Source organism: Eumetopias jubatus, unplaced genomic scaffold, assembly GCF_037043125.1.
Source record: "Eumetopias jubatus isolate StellerSeaLion01/CBP00866 unplaced genomic scaffold, mEumJub1_p1.0 scaffold_4, whole genome shotgun sequence".
NCBI classification, from domain to species: domain Eukaryota; kingdom Metazoa; phylum Chordata; class Mammalia; order Carnivora; family Otariidae; genus Eumetopias; species Eumetopias jubatus.
In genome coordinates this window covers 155434018-155453321 of record NW_028274810.1, presented here as the reverse complement: position 1 = coordinate 155453321, position 19304 = coordinate 155434018, and the positions used below count along the sequence as shown (strand labels likewise).

The following is a 19304-nucleotide window of genomic DNA, read 5'->3' as shown; positions in this document are numbered from 1 at the left end:
ATAAAATAGTGAATTTTGTCCATAGACAGTGTTTACTTATAGCCTAGGAAATTATGAAAGTTATCTTGGGGACAGTATTCAAATGTCAAATAGTTATTTGGATCCATGGTCTATTCTCTGACCTTGCCGTAATTCTTAATCTTCCTGTGTCCCTGACTTTGTAATTATATCATTTCTTTTAATCTACTTCTCTTATCCATATTTAGAAGCAGTTATTTGCAGACTTCACATAGTTTTAAACAATAATGCATACCTACTGAACACAGAGAACTGTAGGTTTTTATTTCAAGAGAGACTCAGAAATAGGAATATATTGTCAAATTACATTTTGTGATGTAGAACATACATCATAGCATCATAGGGCACTTAGGGCCTCATTCTGAAAATTATATCATTCATAGTTCTAACATTTGACTCTTCCATTTTAACCTTCCACATCTTTTACTTCTCGAAGATATTACTTTGGAGATAGATCATAAACACTGGTCCATTTACACCAGTCACCATATCTTGAAAATTCTCAAGGATTAGATGAGGTAGGCAACTCAGTCATACATATAGAAAATGACAAGAGTGAAGGTCTTAGCATTTTGGTGTAAATGTCTTAGCTACTCCAAAGATGATCTATCTAGATCACAGATTGGGGTAAGTTTCCAAGTCTTATAACATAGGCTCCATGAATACAAAAGAAAGAGGTCACACTTTAGTACTTCTTGGGTCTCAATTTCTTTATCTACAAAATGGGGATGATAGGAATTTCAGCTAATATAGTTGTATAAGGATAAATTATCTGAAGCGTGTAAACTGCCTAGAATAATGGCTGGCACTTAGTAAGAACTAACACGTTTTATTATTTAGGGGGGCAGTATATCCAAAAGGTTAAGACAATGTTTTATTTTTTTAAAGATTTATTTGTCTACTTACCTACCTACCTACCTATTTATTTATTTTAGAAAGAGAATGTGAGAGAGGGCAGGTGAGGAGAGGGGCAAAGGAAGAGGGAGAGAGAGAATCCTCAAGCAGACTCCCTGCTGAGCATGGAGTCTGACCTGGGGCTCCATCACAGGAGCCTGAGATCATGACTTGAGCCAAAATCAAGAGTCCACTGCTTACCCGAGCCACCCAGGCACCCTGACAATGGATTTTCAAGACAATTTAGTTTTCCTTTGTATCATGCGTCCTCCACTTCCTAGTTATAGGAATCAAGTTTGCAGTTTCTTTGTGTAGATTGGGCAATAAAGAATAGCTACCTTGTCAGGTTATATAAATATATAATGAAACAGAAATAGTGTAAAGATCTTAGTCTAGTGTTTGGCATATAACAAGTACTTGATATGTTACAAGTAGATGTGTAAAATAGATGATTGTGGAATGCTAGTTCCAAATGAGGGGGGGAGATCTTGGAAAAGCTTATAATGATATCAGTGACTAGATTTAAAAAAGAGTGGATTCTTGGGGTACCTGGGTGGCTCAGTTGGTTAAGCATCTGCCTTTGGCCCCGGTCATGATCCCAGGGCCCTGGGATCAAGCCCCGCATCGGGCTCCCTGCTCAATGGGAGACTGCTTCTCCCTCCTCCCTGCTTCTGCTCTCTCTCTCTCTCTTAAATAACTAGATAAGATCTTAAAAAAAAAACAAACAAGAGTGGATTCTTGCTCTGTGTATCTCTATAGTGTGAGATTAGGCATGATAATGCCTAATGTCATATTAATCAAATTCACATCGCATTATGTGAATCAATTAAGTTAACTTACATAGCATTCTTAAAGTATGTAGTATTTGTTTTGTGTAAAGAATTAATATGGTCTTTTAGGAAACTTTGGCCAGGAGAAAAAAAGCTGTTATAAATATTTTATAATGTGTTGTTAATATTTACATTGACAGTGAAACAAGAAAAGCCTTCTTGGGGATTTTTATATTCATTGCCATGTGGCAAATATTGACTAAGAGGTTTGTCAGTGTTCATTTTTAAGTATGATCATTTTTGATAATTATTGAAATAAGCTGTCAAGATGAATGCTTAGCATTTTAAAAAATTGACCAACTTTTTATGGTGGTTGTCAATTAAAAATGGAATGAAGCAGATTTTCCAGAAACATGTCATTACCTGACACTGAATTCTAATTTACTATATCTAGTGGCTCTTGCTATTGGCATTTTTAGTATTTGCCATGGATTGAAGGCTGGCTCCAAATAGGAATCACCTGGAGAAGGGTATTTATTTATTTATGTATGTATGTGTGTATTTGACAGAGAGAGAGAGTGAGAGAGAGAGCATAAGCAGGGGGAGCAGCTGGCAGAGGGAGAGGGAGAAGCAGGCTTCCCGCCCAGCAGGGAGCCAGATTCAGGGCTTGATCCTAGGATTTTGGGATCTTGACCTGAGCTGAAGGCAGATGCTTAACTGACTGAGCCACTCAGATGCCCTCTGGAGAAGGATATTTATTTATTTATTTATTTATTTATTTATTTATTTTTAAAGATCTTATTTATTTATTTATTAGAGAGAGAGAGAAAAACAGCATAAGAAGGGAGAGGGTCAGAGGGAGAAGCAGGCTTCCCGCTAAGTAGGGAGCCCGATGCGGGACTCGATCCTAGGACTCTGGGATCATGACCTGAGCCGAAGGAAGTCGCTTAACCAACTGAGCCACCCAGGCGCCCTGGAGAAGGATATTTAAAATAGAGAAACCCACACAGACTTCCACCCTTGGAGGTCTTGTTTCCTCAGGAAAAGGATCAGGAATCTGTACTTATAAAAGCATCCTAATGATTCCAGTGATCTTCTGGATTGGGAAATGCTGATTTTTGCTCTAACACATCTTTATTCTAGTCCCAGAAATACAGTGCATGAGATTTTCATAAATCTTTGCAAAGAATCAGATAAATATACTTTTTGGTAATGTATATGTGAACTCTATTTGAATCATTTTGGAGGAATTTAATTATGTGGGTGTATTTTATGTAAGGGCTTTCATCAATTACAGAAATAAAAGTTTTAAGAAGGCTCAACTTAAAAATTAAATTTTTGACATTGACACTCCCATGAATCCATTGTTCATAAAATATTTCTCACTGAGGCACACTATGGACAATTTTTATAGTGGATATTTTTATTTATTTATTTTTTGAAGATTTTATTTATTTATTTGGCAGAGAGAGATGGTGAGAGAGAGAACACAAGCAGGGGGAGCTGGAGAAGGAGAAGCAGGCTCCCCGCTGAGCAGGGAGCTCAATCCCAGCATCTTGGGATCATGACCTGAGCTGAAGGCAGACGCTTAACAGCTGAGCCACCCAGGTGCCCCTATAGTGGATATTTTTAAAGCACAGAATGTTTAGGTTTCATATTTTTGTCATTTGCTTTTTAGGCTAAATAGTTGTATGTCTTGAGTTAAACATCTTTCCCTTGGAAACTATTATCTGATGATACTTAAATTTTAATTTTTCTCTTTTTATTTTTAAAACAGGAGTTCTTGCAGTGTGCTGTCAGCTCATACTATGTTTATAAAGCAATATCCTAAAATATTCCTGCAGAAAAAACACAGACTGCCTAAAATTTTCAAACAGGAGGGAAAAAGGTAATGATGTCTTCTTTTGGAAGCAAAGTTGATGTGTGTGTGCATTAAAGAACAAATGGAACTCAAATAATGAAAATATTTGATTTGTTTCCAGCACTCCATGCTAGGGAGTTTGATAAGGAAGTAAATTCACACAATCGTTTTGGAGGAATTTTAATTTATATGGTATGATAATTAGGACTAATAAATGTATGTTGCTCCTTTAGTTTTATCATTAAAATGAATAAGCAACTAGTCTTATATAATAAACATAAAAGAAAATACTATTAGGAATGTGAAAGATAATACAATAAATGATACAAAAAAACTAAAAAAATTGTAAATTATGATAGAATACCTTATATAACTTGAGGCTAATTTGATAATCTAGATCTTATTGGTTAATTTTCTAAAAAAATATGCTACTGAATTTATTCAAGATGAGAAAAATTAAAAAATTATTATAGTATAAAGAGAAATTGTGAAAAGTACTCTTCGAAAGTATTTTTTGAATGAAAAAAGTAAAAACAAAAATTAAAAACCCATAGCCCAAGTGATATCACTAGAATTTCTTTTCAGATGTCCAAGAAAAGGTAATTTCTGTGCAATTTAATTTTCCCAGAGTGTTAAAAATAAAAAATAGTTTGTGAATTTGCCATGTACATGTAACTCTGATATCAAAACTTAACTAGAGTGGTTACAATAATAAACAAGAAATACCAATTTTAATTATGATTATATAGGCAAACATACACAATAAAATTTCAACAAATGAAATAATATAATAGTGTAATAGATTTATACATCATGGTTAACTTGGCTTCATCTCATGAGCATGAAGAAGGTTCATCATTAGAAAAGCTATTATAATTTTATAATATTATTAGCTCAATGAGAAACTATATGATCTATCAATGCTGAAAACGTATTTGATGTAATTCAGTATCTATGTCTCATAGTAAAATAAAATCATGCTTTTACGTGTAATGTGTGCAGTAGGTGGCCATTAAATAGCACAAAACATTTATATTTTCAGCCGGAAATAGACTACTTTAAGTAGCAATAAAAATACCTTAAACTGAATTAAAATAAAATTTTATAAAATATATTAAGAAATTAAAAATCTCTACGCTTAGCTACACTGGTCCTTCATGTAATGTGATGAACCCATATATGCCTGGATGGTAATTCAGAGAAGTTTTTGGCAGAATATAATTGATGAAACATGAATCTTGGCAGATACTAAATACCTACACTATTAAAATTATTCATCAATAGTCTTTACCTATTATCATTGCCATATTCAACACTCTATAATTCATTTAACATAAATGTCATGTGACAGATATAATAGCAAGACTTTGAAGTATGGCATGTGCCTGGTTGTGAACATATGGTGAGAATGCCTGATGACAGGGTATTTGCTAAATATCGAAGTGCAGGAGGGTAGAAGAAAATGCTTCATACAACCATTAAATCCATTTGGAGCAATGCCACATTAATGAAAATAAATGGAAGACCTGGCTGAGATATAGGGAAACAGTTCTTTCAGAGCAAAAAAATGTGAATACAGAGCAAAAATGAGATCGAGGACTGCTCAGATGATTGTCTAAAATTTATTTTATTTATGAATTTGCTAGAGAGAAGGTAAATTCTTGGTAGATTCACAGATGTAGGCTATCAAACAGACAACATTTCTTTTAAAAAAGCATTCAATTTTCACCCAGATGACTTGGATTTGAGTTTCTGTTTTGCCCAATTGTGGCAGCATGACTTTGGAATAGTCTCTGAATATCAACTTCTCTGTTTTTACTCAGGAAAAGGAGATATTAATATCCTACTTCAGAGTTATGCCTGGAAAAACTTTTTAACTAACTCTTATTATTATCATGGACTATATATATAGGCAGTGATGTTTTATATAGATTTATACCAACTGTCAAAAAATTCTGCCTCTTTTCAAATGAGTTAATCAACAACAGCAACAACAATTTAATACATATAATACTAACAGTAACAAATCACTGCATTCTTCACTTCAACAAGTTTAATATTCACCCTTTTTTAAACAAAAAAAGACAGACTTAAATTTTTTTTTTAAAGATGTTATTTATTTGACAGAGAGACAGCGAGAGAGGGAACACAGGCAGGGGGAGTGGGAGAGAGAGAAGCAGGCTTCCGTTGATCAGGGAGCCCGATGTGGGGCTCGATGAGGGGCTCGATCCCAGGACCCTGGGATCATGACCTGAGCTGAAGGCATATGCGTAATGGCTGAGCCACCCAGGCGCCCCTTAAAATTTTTTTAAATTGAAATATAGTTGACACACACTATTAAATTAGTTTCAGGTGTAAAACAGTGATTAATCAACACTATACATTTTGCTATGCTCACCACAAGTGTATCTACCATCTGTCACCATACAGTGCTATTACAATACCATTGACTCTGTGCTCTAGGCTGTGCCTTTCATCTTTGTCCCGTATTCATTCCATAACTGGAAACCTGTATCTCCCACTCCCCTTCACCCATTTTGCCCATCCCCCCCCAATCTGGAAACCACCAGTTTGCTCTCTGTATTTATGGGTCTGTTTCTGCTTTTGTTTGTTTATGCATTTGTTTATACATTTGTTTGGTTTTTTAGATTCCTCATATAAGTGAAATCATTTGGTATTTGCCTTTCTCTGATTTATTTCATTTAACATAATACCCTCTGGGGCCATCCATGTTGTTGCAAATGGCAAGATCTCATTCTTTTCTTATGGCTGAATAGTATTCCATTGTATATATACTACATCTTCTTTATCCATTCATCTATCGATAGACATTTTGGATTGCTTCTGTATCTTGTTTGTTATAAATAATGGTGCAATAAATAAGGGTGCATATATCTTTTTTAATTAGTGTTTTCATTTCTTTGGGTAAATACCCAGTAGTGAAATTACTGAATTGTATGGCATTTCTATTTTCAAATTTTTGAGGAAATTCTATACTGTTTTTCATGGTGGCTGTACCAATTTTTATTCCCATTGACAGTGCATGAGGGTTCCTTTTTCTTCACATCATCACCAACACTTGTTATTTCTTAGGAAAAACATACACTTTTTTTTAAAAGATTTTATTTATTTGATAGAGAGATACACAGCGAGAGGGGAACACAAGCAGGGGGAGTGGGAGAGGGAGAAGCAGGCTTCCCATGGAGCAGGGAACCTAATGCGGGGCTCGATCCCAGGACTCTGGGATCAGGACCCGAGCTGAAAGCAGACGCTTAATGACAGATTTTTAATCAGTACACCTTTATATCATTTCTGGGGGAAAAGAAGTTTAAGGAAATGATAGTAACTGAGAAAACAAATAATAAGCACCACAGAATGGTAATCTTTATTGAAGATATATTTATTAAATAAGTAATGTTTTGGGAGGGTAGGAATTCACATATTTACAAGGAAGCTTCTATTCTTATTTGACTTTTATAAATCTTTTGAGTTACTTTTTAGGATAGTAAGCCTAGAGACAATATAACTTCTTTTTCTTTTAGAGAATGAAAAAAATTACTAAACTGCATCTTTTCTACTGGGAAATTTAGCCCACATTTTCAACCATTTATTCATTTGTCTGTGGGCTTATTTTAATGTTAAACTACAAAGTTGTGTATGTGCTTTGGTTATAATGTACTTGTTTCATCAAATTTAGCATCAAATCAAATGCACTTAATATGCAGAGTGTGGCATTTTAGAATTTTTTTATATATTTTTACTCAGGACATTTTAATGAAGTCCAATCAGTATCTATTATCTTAAAAAATTTAATTCTAATTAGATATAAGATCAAATAAGAACAAAGAGGAAGGAGTAACTTTCTATGTTTAGAAGGAGTTTCAGGTTTATAACTTATAACAGGTTATAACAGGCTTATAACCAGGTAATGGCAAAATTTAGTAAAACCATTTTAACTTAGCTTATGTTATATAATTTACAACTGAATAATTTGACATGGGAAGAGTAAAAGGATTTTAGCAATGTGCCATACTGTGCTTCCTGCCCACCAACCCCAAGATTTACTAAGTATTCTTCAGTGTGCTAAAGGCATCCTGACCAGGAGAGGTTCTGCTGGGATGCTTCTCATGGGCCAGAAGTCTGTATGCTCAGTTGGCCAAATTACTAATCACTCCAAAAGCTGTCAAAGCATGTTTTGTGCAAAGAATTGATGCTTCCGTTTGGACTTTAGATTCTAAAGAGACTAGGACATCCCAGCTACTTGAATTGAAGCTTAGAATTTCACTTCTAGATCTAAAAGTAGCAGTAACATGTACCTTTGATCTGGGTTAAAATGATGTGGAATTTCTCTGTAATATATATATTTTTTTCCAAACACATTTTAAAACAGTTATTTGGTATACTACACATACTACCTTGATGGATTATAAATTCTCTCTAAAAGTGTAAGTGCAGAAAATGCTGGGAAACAAAGATGAATGTCTGGAGATGAAGCAACTAAAAACCTAGAGCAAATGGATTCTGATAGATGGACTTAAAAAAAAATCTCTGCAAAATTACTTCCTTAGCTTGTGGTTTTCTTTTGAGATTTGGACTCTACTTCATCCCCTAGCATTGTGAAAATTACCCATGTGCTACAGCTACATCTAAGTAGTGCTTATTTCATGCTAGCTTGAATCTGGCCTCAGGGTAATTAAGCATAGGGTATCTGAAAAATATGTATTTAACATTAGAACAAATGAAACTATCCTTTTTTATGATTATAAAACCCCTATTTTCTCTGAAGTTCTGAGGTCTGTTGAATGAGATGCTCCCTGTGTTTTTTTAATGTCAGAACTATAATAATTCTTTTGCACTATTTTTTTCCAAAAAGAAAAGCAAAAATTTATGTTATCTGGAAGAAACCTTATGATAAGGTTTCTTTATCATTTATTTATTCATTTAAATAATATATACTGAGTACTGACCATGTGTTAAGTACAAGTCACACAAGGTCTCTACTCAGAAGGTATGGCTTGGTGGCACTGACAGGCACTAAGAGGTAATAAAAAAAGTATATAAGTGTCAGAGGTGACAGGGTAGGGGGCAGTTTCCACTGAGAGTGCTTATGTTAATAGCAGACAATGTACTGGAAGATCAGCGCAAGCATCCCTGAGGAAGTGATGTTGAAGTTCAAGGATAATTAAGAGTTGGCTAGGAGAAGATGGTAAACAGTCCCTGAGACAAAAACAAAACGAAATAAAACAAAACCAAAACACCGAAGTGCATGTGATGGTTTTCACACTGTTTAGTATATAAGTGCTGGTGAAGCTATTTTGTCTAGTATACTAATTGCCCAGTTTAGTAGTTTCCCCCAGAAAGTTGTTGAAAAATTTTTTTCAAAATCTTTAGATAATTTCTTCCATATATATCAGGATGGGAGTGGTGGTGGCTGAGGGTGCAGGAAGAGAAAATAGGAGGAGAGAAAAGAAGAAAGAAAGAAGAAAAAAAGAAAGAAAGAAAGAAAGAAAGAAAGAAAGAAAGAAAGAAAGAAAGAAAGAAAGAGAAAGAAAGAGAGAAAGAGAAAGAGAAAGGGAAAGGAAATGAAAGAAAAAAGAAAGAAAGAAGGAAGGAAAGAGAAAAGGAAGGAAGGGAAAAAGGAAAGAGGGAGAAAGGGAGAAAGGCAAGGGAGAAATGAAGGATTGTCATGAGAGCAATATTTGGACCTTTTGGAGAATTCTATGAAGGGAAGGGGAGGGAAATTTGTAGAAATCTAACTAGATGCCTCACCTGTGGTCTGATGTTTTTTGTGGCCCAAATCAAAGCCTTTACTATGACATAGAAATAAAACCCTAGATGCATTATTGTAGCAAAGCCGTGGCAATCTGTAAAAATTGCCTAAGTGCGTAGGATTTCCTTGCATTAGAGTGGACTATTACAAGAAAGTTTCAAGTCTGAGTCTAAAAAAAAAAACTGCCATCCATATTTACAACTGCCACTGAGGAATGGCAGATTATGCTAAAAGGAAGGCCCTTTTGTCACACTTCCTTCCTGATCATTTTGCTTAGAATTGTCTGGGAATAGGTGCTGAGGAGGGTTGAATGGCTCTGCCTGGGGTAGAGGCATTCTAACTTGGAGTTGTGGAGCTATCCAGGAATGAGGAAAGGCAGAGAAAACAAGGAACAGACAAGAAGCAAGAGGAGCCAGGAAATAATTGGAGAAGTGTGCACTGAGTAAGGAGAAACCATTGGTCCTAGGCATGGGGTTGAGGACGTTTAAGAAAGGTCTATTAATGGATTTCAAGTATGCTGTGCTATATGTGATACAGCATCTCTTTAGGTTAACCCCAGTGTTTGATGAACTCTATTGCACTTACAAATGCTCTAAATATTTGGTTTAGTTGAGTTTTGTTGAGGAAATATAGGCAGAGTTGGTTTTATTTCTGGATAAACAAGACATGGAATAAAGAGTATTTAAGGAAGAAACACAGTGGCAGAGGTGACATCAAAATGTAATCCGGGGAAATGTTGAAATCTTAAGGAGAGCTTTGTACTTCTGTGGATTTGCATGGGACTTTATCTAGATATTAAGAGGCCAGTAGATCCCAGCTTTCATAATTTGTATTGCGTGGAATTCCTGACCAATATCCTGATAATGGAAAAATGTGATACCATCAGTTAAGAGATAGGTAGTGGACATGATGCAATTATGAGTTCAGCTGGAGGAGTATTGTAAATGCTGATGTATTTTCTTATAAATTCCATTCATCAAAGACCATATGCAACTAAGCGGGAAAAGCCATCTTTGATTCAAAGGGAGTCCTTCTATGCTTTGAAAGGCTATAGTTGAACATTTGGAGCTTCTTCCAATTGTGTACTATTGGTGGCAGGAAATTTGCCTCCCTATGCCTCCATGTTGGTCTTTCCATTCTTCAAAACTAGACACTTCATCTATGAGGCTGAGATCTCTTCAAGGAGATTACTATGAAATCAGGAAGAGAAATTCTAAAAATTTACAGGACACATTTTCTCTGCATTTTATTCTTCTCTTCAATAAATTAAGTCCAGCATAAGTGACAGTGTCACTGAATGGTTAGAGTGGTGTTTTATTCATTGTTTTATCATTTTATTATTGTTTTATCATTGTTTCTCAACAGTCAGTAATCATCAGTTCCTATACAGAGGTCAGGTAGAGAGCATTGGTACTGAAGTAAGGATGTCTATAGAATGTGGAAATGGGGATGGAAAAGAAGCTAGATAAAAGCCATTGAAGTGAGTGTGTAAGAGCTTAACAAAGCTAATTTAAGAATGCTGAGAAAAATTAAGGATCAGTAAAAATTAGATAATGTAAATTTGTAATCATCCAGGTGTGTAACCAGTTCAGCAATGTTCTGTGGGTGGAAAAAGTAGGGTGATTAAAATGGAAAAATTAAAATGATTCATACCTGGGAACTGAGAGAGTGAACAAAATAAATGCTTCTTTGTTTGGGTTTGGAGGTTAGCAAATGTTTGTTGAATTGGATTGTGAATAGAGGGAATTTAGGTTATAAGTGAAGACACAGCATGGTATTTGATTGTTCTTTTATAAATATATATTAATATATTGTTATATTAAAGGTTGCCTTTAGATATTCCACTTTTTTAAATTTGAGCTTCTTTAATTTCAATTAATCCTTAGTAGGTAAATAATCTTTTCAAAATAATTTCACTTTCTTGCATTTTCATATGGCTTGTCATATGTTATGCAAAATGTATTACTGCTTTATTCCATAGAATACATACTAAGTCCAGCTGTTTACATTTAACTGTAGATTTTCTATTGCTCTTTGGAAACGAAGAGAGGAGACTTTGAGTTTGGCATAGACATTTATTTAGTAGAAACTAGGGAAATATTGCTTACCTCTGTCTAATCTTAAAATATTCTTTCTTATATTGTAAGAGATGACAGGATTCCAATGTTTGCTGTCAAGAGTATATAATGGGACTTGCCTTTGAATCCTCAATTGTAACTTTGGATATGTTGGCTATGTGTAGGACAAAGTCAGCACTATTGTACAGCATAAGACAAAGCTTGCAATTTATGAACTTGTATCTTGGGGATGGAATTTACCCATAATTATTTCCCTGGTTTGTCATTAGTGATAATTAAGCTAAGCTTAACAAATGGAGTTAACGTAATGTACTTAAAGTGACTGTACTTATTTGTATCTTTATGAGTCAGGCTGACTTTAGTTTCTAAAAAAAAAAAAGGATTGAAGAATCCTATAGCAAACATCTTTTTTTTTTTAAAGATTTTATTTATTTATTCATGAGAGACAGAGAGAGAGGCAGAGGAAGAAGCAGGCTCCCAAGGAGAGAGCCTGATGTGGGACTCGATCCCAGGACCTTGGGATCATGACCTGAGCCGAAGGCAGACGCTTAACCATCTGAGCCACCCAGGCGCCCTATAGCAAATATCTTAAGAAAGATCCCATATATTACTCTGGCTCTAACTACTACCTAGTAAAATTTATGTAGATTTACAAAAAATTGGGGGAGGGAGTTACAAAAAGATTCGGGGAACTGATTTTAAAAAGTTCGTAAGAGCTATAATACAAGATTACATGGATTGCAGTGTGTTGTGATGGCCTTTGGACTAATCACATCTGGGTTTAAATTTCAGTTCAGCAATTTGTCTATTGTGTTGCCTTAAGAAGATTAGCTAAAACTTTGAATCTTAGTATCTTCATCTAAAATGGAGACAATAATGCATACTCTACAGTGATCTTGGAGGACTGAATGAGATAATGTACACAAAATTTTATTTTAGTTTGCTTGGTTGTGGTGCTAATCCCTAGCATCTGAATTTACTGAGGCTTTGTTTTTATCTTTAATATGGCCGATTTAAAAACACTGATAGCTACAAAAACTATTATTTTACTAATGCATGATTGTGTAATATACACTGGCCATTTAGAAAACATTGGTCCACTGGGTTATACAGATCTTACAAATGTTGACATGTTTATGCAATATATGAAAATGACAATTTTTAATATCAACACTGATCATCAGAAAGCCTTAAGTGTTAGGAGGCTGTCAAGTTTACAGAAGTGGATCCAAGTTTTCCAAAAATCAGATTTTTACTTGAAAGCTTAAATTTTATCATAAGCAACAGATACTGTATATTTGAAGTGATAACTGCACTTCACTCATTTTTGAGAAAATATATTCCAAACATCAAAGTCATTTATTATAGTTTGTTTTTTTGGCTGTTCTTTCAAGTAATTATGGAGTGCAGTGAAAAAAGTGGATAGTTTAGCTTACAAATTGGTAATAACTCACTTTTACTCAAGACAAAAATCTCTTTGAAATGCTGCAAAAATTCTTTATACTTTTCATTTTGTCACACAGAATATCATGAAAAAGTGTACTCAGGGTCAGAGGGTTGAGATTTAATAAAATTAATATTTTTTCTGGCTTTTTAAAAATTGCAAGTGTGTGGCAGTGAAGAATTTAGTGACTGCTAGTATAGTTTGGTCTCATTATTTTGAATCATGCTTAGTTGCAAATAGTTTTACCCATCATTATTTTTGCATGATTAAACTTCAACACAGCAAAAAGAAGCAAATCACATCTTAATGGTATTGTGATCTTTTTAAATAATATTTTTTCTTTTCACAGTTACTGAGGAATTAAATAACAGTGATTTCCTATAGTCTATATAACTCAATGATTACATGAAACATGATTAATATTTTACAATTAGATTCACAAAATCAAAAATTTAATAATATCATGGTGGCAGTGAGAATGTAGAGCAACTGAAACTTACACCTGTTTTACTGTTTTAGCCACTTTAGAAAATAATTTGGCTAATTATTAATATAATTGAGGATGCACATACATTTTGGCTTAAAAATTCTAATTCTGAGTGTATTCCCTGGAGAAGCTGTGCATATACAAGACTAGTCATAGTAAGCTAGTTTGTATACAGTAAGCAAACAAACAAAAGGCAAAACAAACCTGGAAACAAAAATCCCAGTTGCCCACAGACAAGAAAGTGGGAATAGAAAGTCCCCTTTGTGGTATATAAATATAATGAAATCTTACACAGCAATAAAATGAATGAATGATAGTCATTGAGTCTCATAAACAGTGTTGAACAGTAACAACCAAAAAGCGAGTTACAGAATACTTAAGAATCACTTCATTTCTATCAAGTGCAAAACTAAATATGCAAAATTAAAATTAGGTGTTTAAAGAGATGCATACATTTTTGACTAAAATGTATAATGAAAACCAAGGAACAAAATTCAGGGTAGTGGTTATCTCTGGAGTGAGTGCTACATCTGTCCGTGGAGAAGTAGTTGTACAGTGCCACAGGTACTTTAAAGATCTGAGTGAGTATATTAACACTATTTTATTGTTACTTTTAAACTTACAATATATTATGTATGTTTTTAATTTAATTATCAATAGAAAAAATGCTAAAACTTTAAACAGTTAATAGGAGAGAAATGAATAGAATTGCCTAATTACTAGCTCATTATGGTAATTATCCAATTCTATAGATAGGTAATTTCGTGCATCCCTATCATTTACCTTGAGTAAAAATTAATTCAGAAATAATTAGATGTAATGATATCAAAAAAGTATGGAAAGATTAATAGAGGACATTAATCTGTTGTACAGTGGCTATGTCTATTTGACAGGGTCAAAATATTTTTGAGCAGAATTTAGCATCTTTAGAAATTTCTTCTGCAGGAAAATTCCTGTACCTTCTTCCGGAATATTCTTTTTTAAACTCTTTTCATCTTGAATGTCTCAGTTTAAATCCCTCTGTGAGAGACATTGTCTTTTCTTTTTTTTTGTTTTTTTAAGATTTTATTTATTTATTTGACAGAGAGTGAGCACAAGCAGGGAGAGTGGCAGGCAGAGGGAGAGGGCTCCTCACAGAGCAAGGGAAGCCCGATGTGGGACTCTATCCCAGGACCCTGGGATCATGACCTGAGCCAAAGGCAGTTGCTTAAGCAACTGAGCCACCCAAGCACCCCATTGTCTTTTCCTATAAGCAAAATAGGTCCCCTGGTTTTACACTCCTACAAGCACCCTGTGATTGTTTTATACAACAGGTATAAATTCTTTGTATCACTTTTAATAGCTTTCAATAACACATTTAGAGACTGATTATACTATTAGTGCCTTCCTGCATTGGATAGTAGGGAACATATTGGCTAAGCCAGACTGTCCTGAAACCTTGTTATACAGGAGATACCTGGCTGGCCCTGTCCAGTGATGGCCAACATTATCTGTTGCATCAGAAGTTGCATGAGTGAAGTCATGGTCATGTTAGGGCTTTCCATAAAATGATAAGACCTTATCTTAAGTAGATGTGTAACCATCATTATAACGCAAGTGTATGTCCTATGAAGAAATGGGGGAGACTTTTGAAGCCATACTCACTGATGACTGATGGTATCATGTATTACCTGCTGAAATATGTATACTTTGAGTTTATTGCAATAAAATGGAGTAAGTGACATTAAGAAAAAAAGGTAGTAAGGAACATAAAGGCAGAAATACAATTGGTGTTTGTCTATTGAACTTTTACCCAGCAACCTCACTAAATTCTCTTATAAAATATAGTATCTGTAGACACTAGAATAGTAATAATGTCATAATGTCATTAATAATTATAATGTCATCCGAAAAAATAACAGCTTTACTGATACTTCCTGATTCTTACACTTTTTGCTTGTATTTTAATGCCTAAGACCTCCATTACAATATTGAATAGGTTAGAGCAGTATACATGACTTATTTCCAATTCCAGAGGCAAAGCTTTTTAAATTGCAATTTAATATTTGTTGTATTTTTTTTTTAATTTTATTTATTTATCTGGCAGAGACAGATAGTGAAAGCAGGAACACAAGCAGGGGGTAGTGGGAGAGGGAGAAGCAGACTCCCCGCCGAGCAGGAAGCCCGATGTGGGGCTTGATCCCAGGACCCTGGGATCATGACCTGAGTCGAAGGCAGACGCTTAATGACTGAGCCACTCAGGGGCCCCAATATTTGTTGTATTTTTAAAATACTTTTGTCATATTAAGAAAGTTCATTATTTCTAGTTTTGTAGAATTTTGTATTACACATAAATATTGTATCATATGAAATGTTTAGATGATCATGATTTTTCTTATTCCATTAATGTGTTGAATAACGTACCTGAAATAGTATTCCTAGTATAGTCTCAACTAGGCTATGCTTTACTATCTTTTAAAATTACTGGATTCAGTTTATTAATATTTTACTTAGGATTTTTGCATCTATATTCAGTGATACTGGCTTGTAATTTTCTTTTCTTGTAATATCCTTGCCAGATGTTGATATTAAGGCTATGTTGGCTTCCTAAAACTAGCTGGAAAGTATAACTATCTTTTGTATTTTCTGAAAGTGTTTGCTTTTATTTATTAAGAATTTGAATTCATCTTTAAGGCCATTTTGGCCAGGAATTTCTTTGTGGAAAGATTCTTACTTATTAGTTATATTCTTTTTTTTTTAAGATTTTATTTAATTGACAGAGAGAGACACAGTGAGAGAAGGAACACAAGCAGGGGAGGTAGGAGGGGAGAAGCAGGCTTCCCGCTGAGCAGGGAGCCCGATGCGGGGCTCGATCCCAGGACTGAGTTGAAGGCAGACACTTAATGACTGAGCCACCCAGGCGCCCCATCTTGGCACAATCTTAGCATAGAGTGACTAGGACTTTACTAAAATTATTTTTAGAAGCCTGAGAATAACACTAAGGATTCAGTTTTCAAATTAGACTCACCAGAATCAGAGATTTTACCTCATATCAAACTTCACTTAAAAAATTTAAAGGTACAGTTTATTGTGAAATATAGAGAGATGGAGAAGTCTGAGATCACCAACATAGCTCTCCAGAAAAGATTTGAATCATGTCCATGACCTTCTATACTCCCGTTTGCCTTGTCTGCTTGTACAATTTATTAACTTCTCATAAAATGATTTTTGAATTTTGTATGACTGAAGTTTTTAGACTATATGTATTGCATTATTGCTAGTTTTACTATATAATGATGAGGATAATTTTCTACCATTTCCTGAGGAGCATAGGGCACAGTTTAATCAATTAATCAATTAGTGTGTATGGCCACCTACTTTTTCCTGTTGCTTTTGGTGGTTTAGTATCTCCTGGTAATTTCAAGAAGCTTAAATGTCACTGGGGACTATTCTGAATCCTTTGGCTACCTTGAGATTTCCAACACAAAGTAGGAAATCCAGGAGTCACCTGCCTTGGGCAAATATGATGAACTTGGACCAGAAGAATACTAGGTCCAATGAAGACTCACTTTCCACATTCTTGCCACAATGTCTGCCATATCTACCTCCCACTTTCCCTCCAGTCCATGGCCCTCTCTTCTCCAGATTATAAAAACTTCATTCCATTTGCATTTTAGCATCCAGGTTTGGTGGAGGAAAGCCAATTGCTTTATACCTGAATTCTTATCATTGCTGAGTTTTACTGTGCTTACTATTTACGGGAGTAACTAGAGAGAGAGTTTTAAGTGGGGTTCTAGGTCTGGAAGGAATGGTTCCATGAAGTGATGGAAGGGGAAATGGATTTTGGCTTTTAATTTTATCTCTAGCTCTACTAGCTATGAGTGGTAAGACAAATTATATAAACTCTTTAACCTGAAATTTCCTTATCAATGGAGGATAATATTGCTTATTTCACATAGTTAATGAGATATGTGTATATAATGTTTAGCAAAACAACTAGCATAAAAGCTCAAGTATATGTTAGATGTTAATGTGATTACTTACTATTATTATTATTCCACATGTTTACCTTATATTTAAGTATGATTTTTATATTCTCATATATATAATTACAAGTCAGTAATCTATGGTCATTTGGGCTTTTATCATCTCCTCCACATTGTTTTTTTTCTTGAGGATATACAGAAATTGTTAGTTTTTGCTCTTAGAGTTTTAGTGACTTCTTTTAGCAATAATCACGCCTCGGATAAACCTCATTGGCTACGATATTACCACTGTGCAAAGCTGAGATTTTTAGTGACTTCTTAATAGGAATGCGTGGGGTTAGAAAAATGAATGGAGAATGGTCATTCAGTCATGCATCTCCTGGGGACTTGGGTGTATAACATACTGTAGCACAACAATAAAGAACAATGGCTGCTTTCAAGATGTTCATAATTTACCGGTTGGAAACAAAAGTTTTTAAAAAGCACTTTTATCATTGGTATGAAGTTTACAACAAAAAACAAGTGTATGGATATAAAGAGAAGAATATTAACCATTGACTTCAAATATTTCCTTAAATTATGTACACCTGGTTCCAAAGATGTTTCAATCACTTAAGACAGTTATAATATGTATAATCAAGTTGTGTATGTAGAAAATATTTTATGTATGTTAGTGTTTAGGCTTAACAGGATGATGTATTTAACTGTACTACTAATGACTGGAAAAAAAAACTAAGTCATTGAAAAGGCATACACTATTAAAATGCCAAATTATTTTACAACAGTGCCTTTCTACTCTTGACAGTAAAGAGTTCATGTCAGTCATTTTTGTACAATATGCAACACCATAATCTGTTATGTTCCTTTGTTCAGAAAATCTATCGAAGACACAGTAGAATATGAACCCCAACAACCTGATGAATCTCACAATATAACTATCCATGTTAAAAAAGCACGTGGTGGCCTTACTTTATATAAGCCCCCAAAATTAGAAGAGAAGTTGGTAGAATTCCTGGATATTTTAAAGAAATTGTAAGTATTTTTAATATATTACTTCTTGTAGTTGAATAATACTTTTGAATATCTCCACTTTTTTTTTTTAAGTTAGTTGCTTTCAGGTAAGTGTGCTTTAATTGTATTCTACCATTAGTGATTGATTCGGGAGAGGTAGAAATACTGACGACTGTTTCTAGATGAATGCAGTCTTCATCAATTCCATCTTCATGGCATACATATCATGGATATATTGATAATATATCCAACTGTGGCACATTTTAATTTTAAGTTGCAAGCAAAATAGTGTTATTTTCTGATTGTGTTAAATCAAAATTATGTTTAAGATTTCATCAGCTTATGGTTACTTGTCAGAGCTTCACAGCATTTAAACTGTCTTCCCCATCACAGAGGCTTTAAAATGAACTTACCTCATATTCTTTTTAACTTCTTGGAAGACATTGTACTATGATTGGGACACAACTGCCTGAAGGAGAAGGAGAAGAAGGAGAAAGGAGGGCTTAAGTTTAGGTGGAGGCTGGTTTCTAGAGATGATACCAGATTTGTGAGTAAAATTAAAGTTGAAATGAGACCTTGGGAAACTGTGATAATAGAATAAGGATTGACAACACACAAAAAAAATGAAGAGAAAGTGTCAAGACTAGAATTGTGCCCGAAATAAAGACCAGTAACATGGAATGAGAAAATAAAAATCTGGCATTTCTGTTTGGAGAAGTCTATTCTATAACACTCTTCTTCAAAATTGTCATTGCAGAGGCACCTGGGTGGCTCAGATGGTTAAGCGGCTGACTCTTGATCTCAGCTCAGGTTTTGATCTCATGGTCCTGAGTTCATGCCCAGCGTGGAGCCTACTTGAAAAAAAAATTATCATTGCAAATTTGAGAAAATATGTTGAGAGCTTCCAGGAAATTTGGGAATAGTCAGATTTCTGATACTTTTACTTACAACAACATCAATGAAATAAACACAGCAAATACTAGTCCCTTTATAAGAAAGTAGGTGT

General features: G+C 34.4%; 1 protein-coding gene and 1 pseudogene across 2 annotated transcripts in view; one reads left to right on the top strand and one right to left on the bottom strand.

The window, feature by feature from the left end:
- The window catches only part of CNBD1 (cyclic nucleotide binding domain containing 1), a 433287-nt gene that overhangs the window by 36214 nt on the left and 377769 nt on the right, over positions 1-19304 (top strand). For both annotated transcript variants that reach the window (XM_028111485.2, XM_088023124.1), the window contains 2 exons: positions 3460-3570; positions 18161-18319. In XM_028111485.2, coding sequence (XP_027967286.2) covers positions 3460-3570; positions 18161-18319 — 270 coding nt within the window. The remainder of the gene's footprint in view (positions 1-3459; positions 3571-18160; positions 18320-19304) is intronic.
- Positions 17470-17587, bottom strand: LOC114216814 (U4 spliceosomal RNA; annotated as a pseudogene).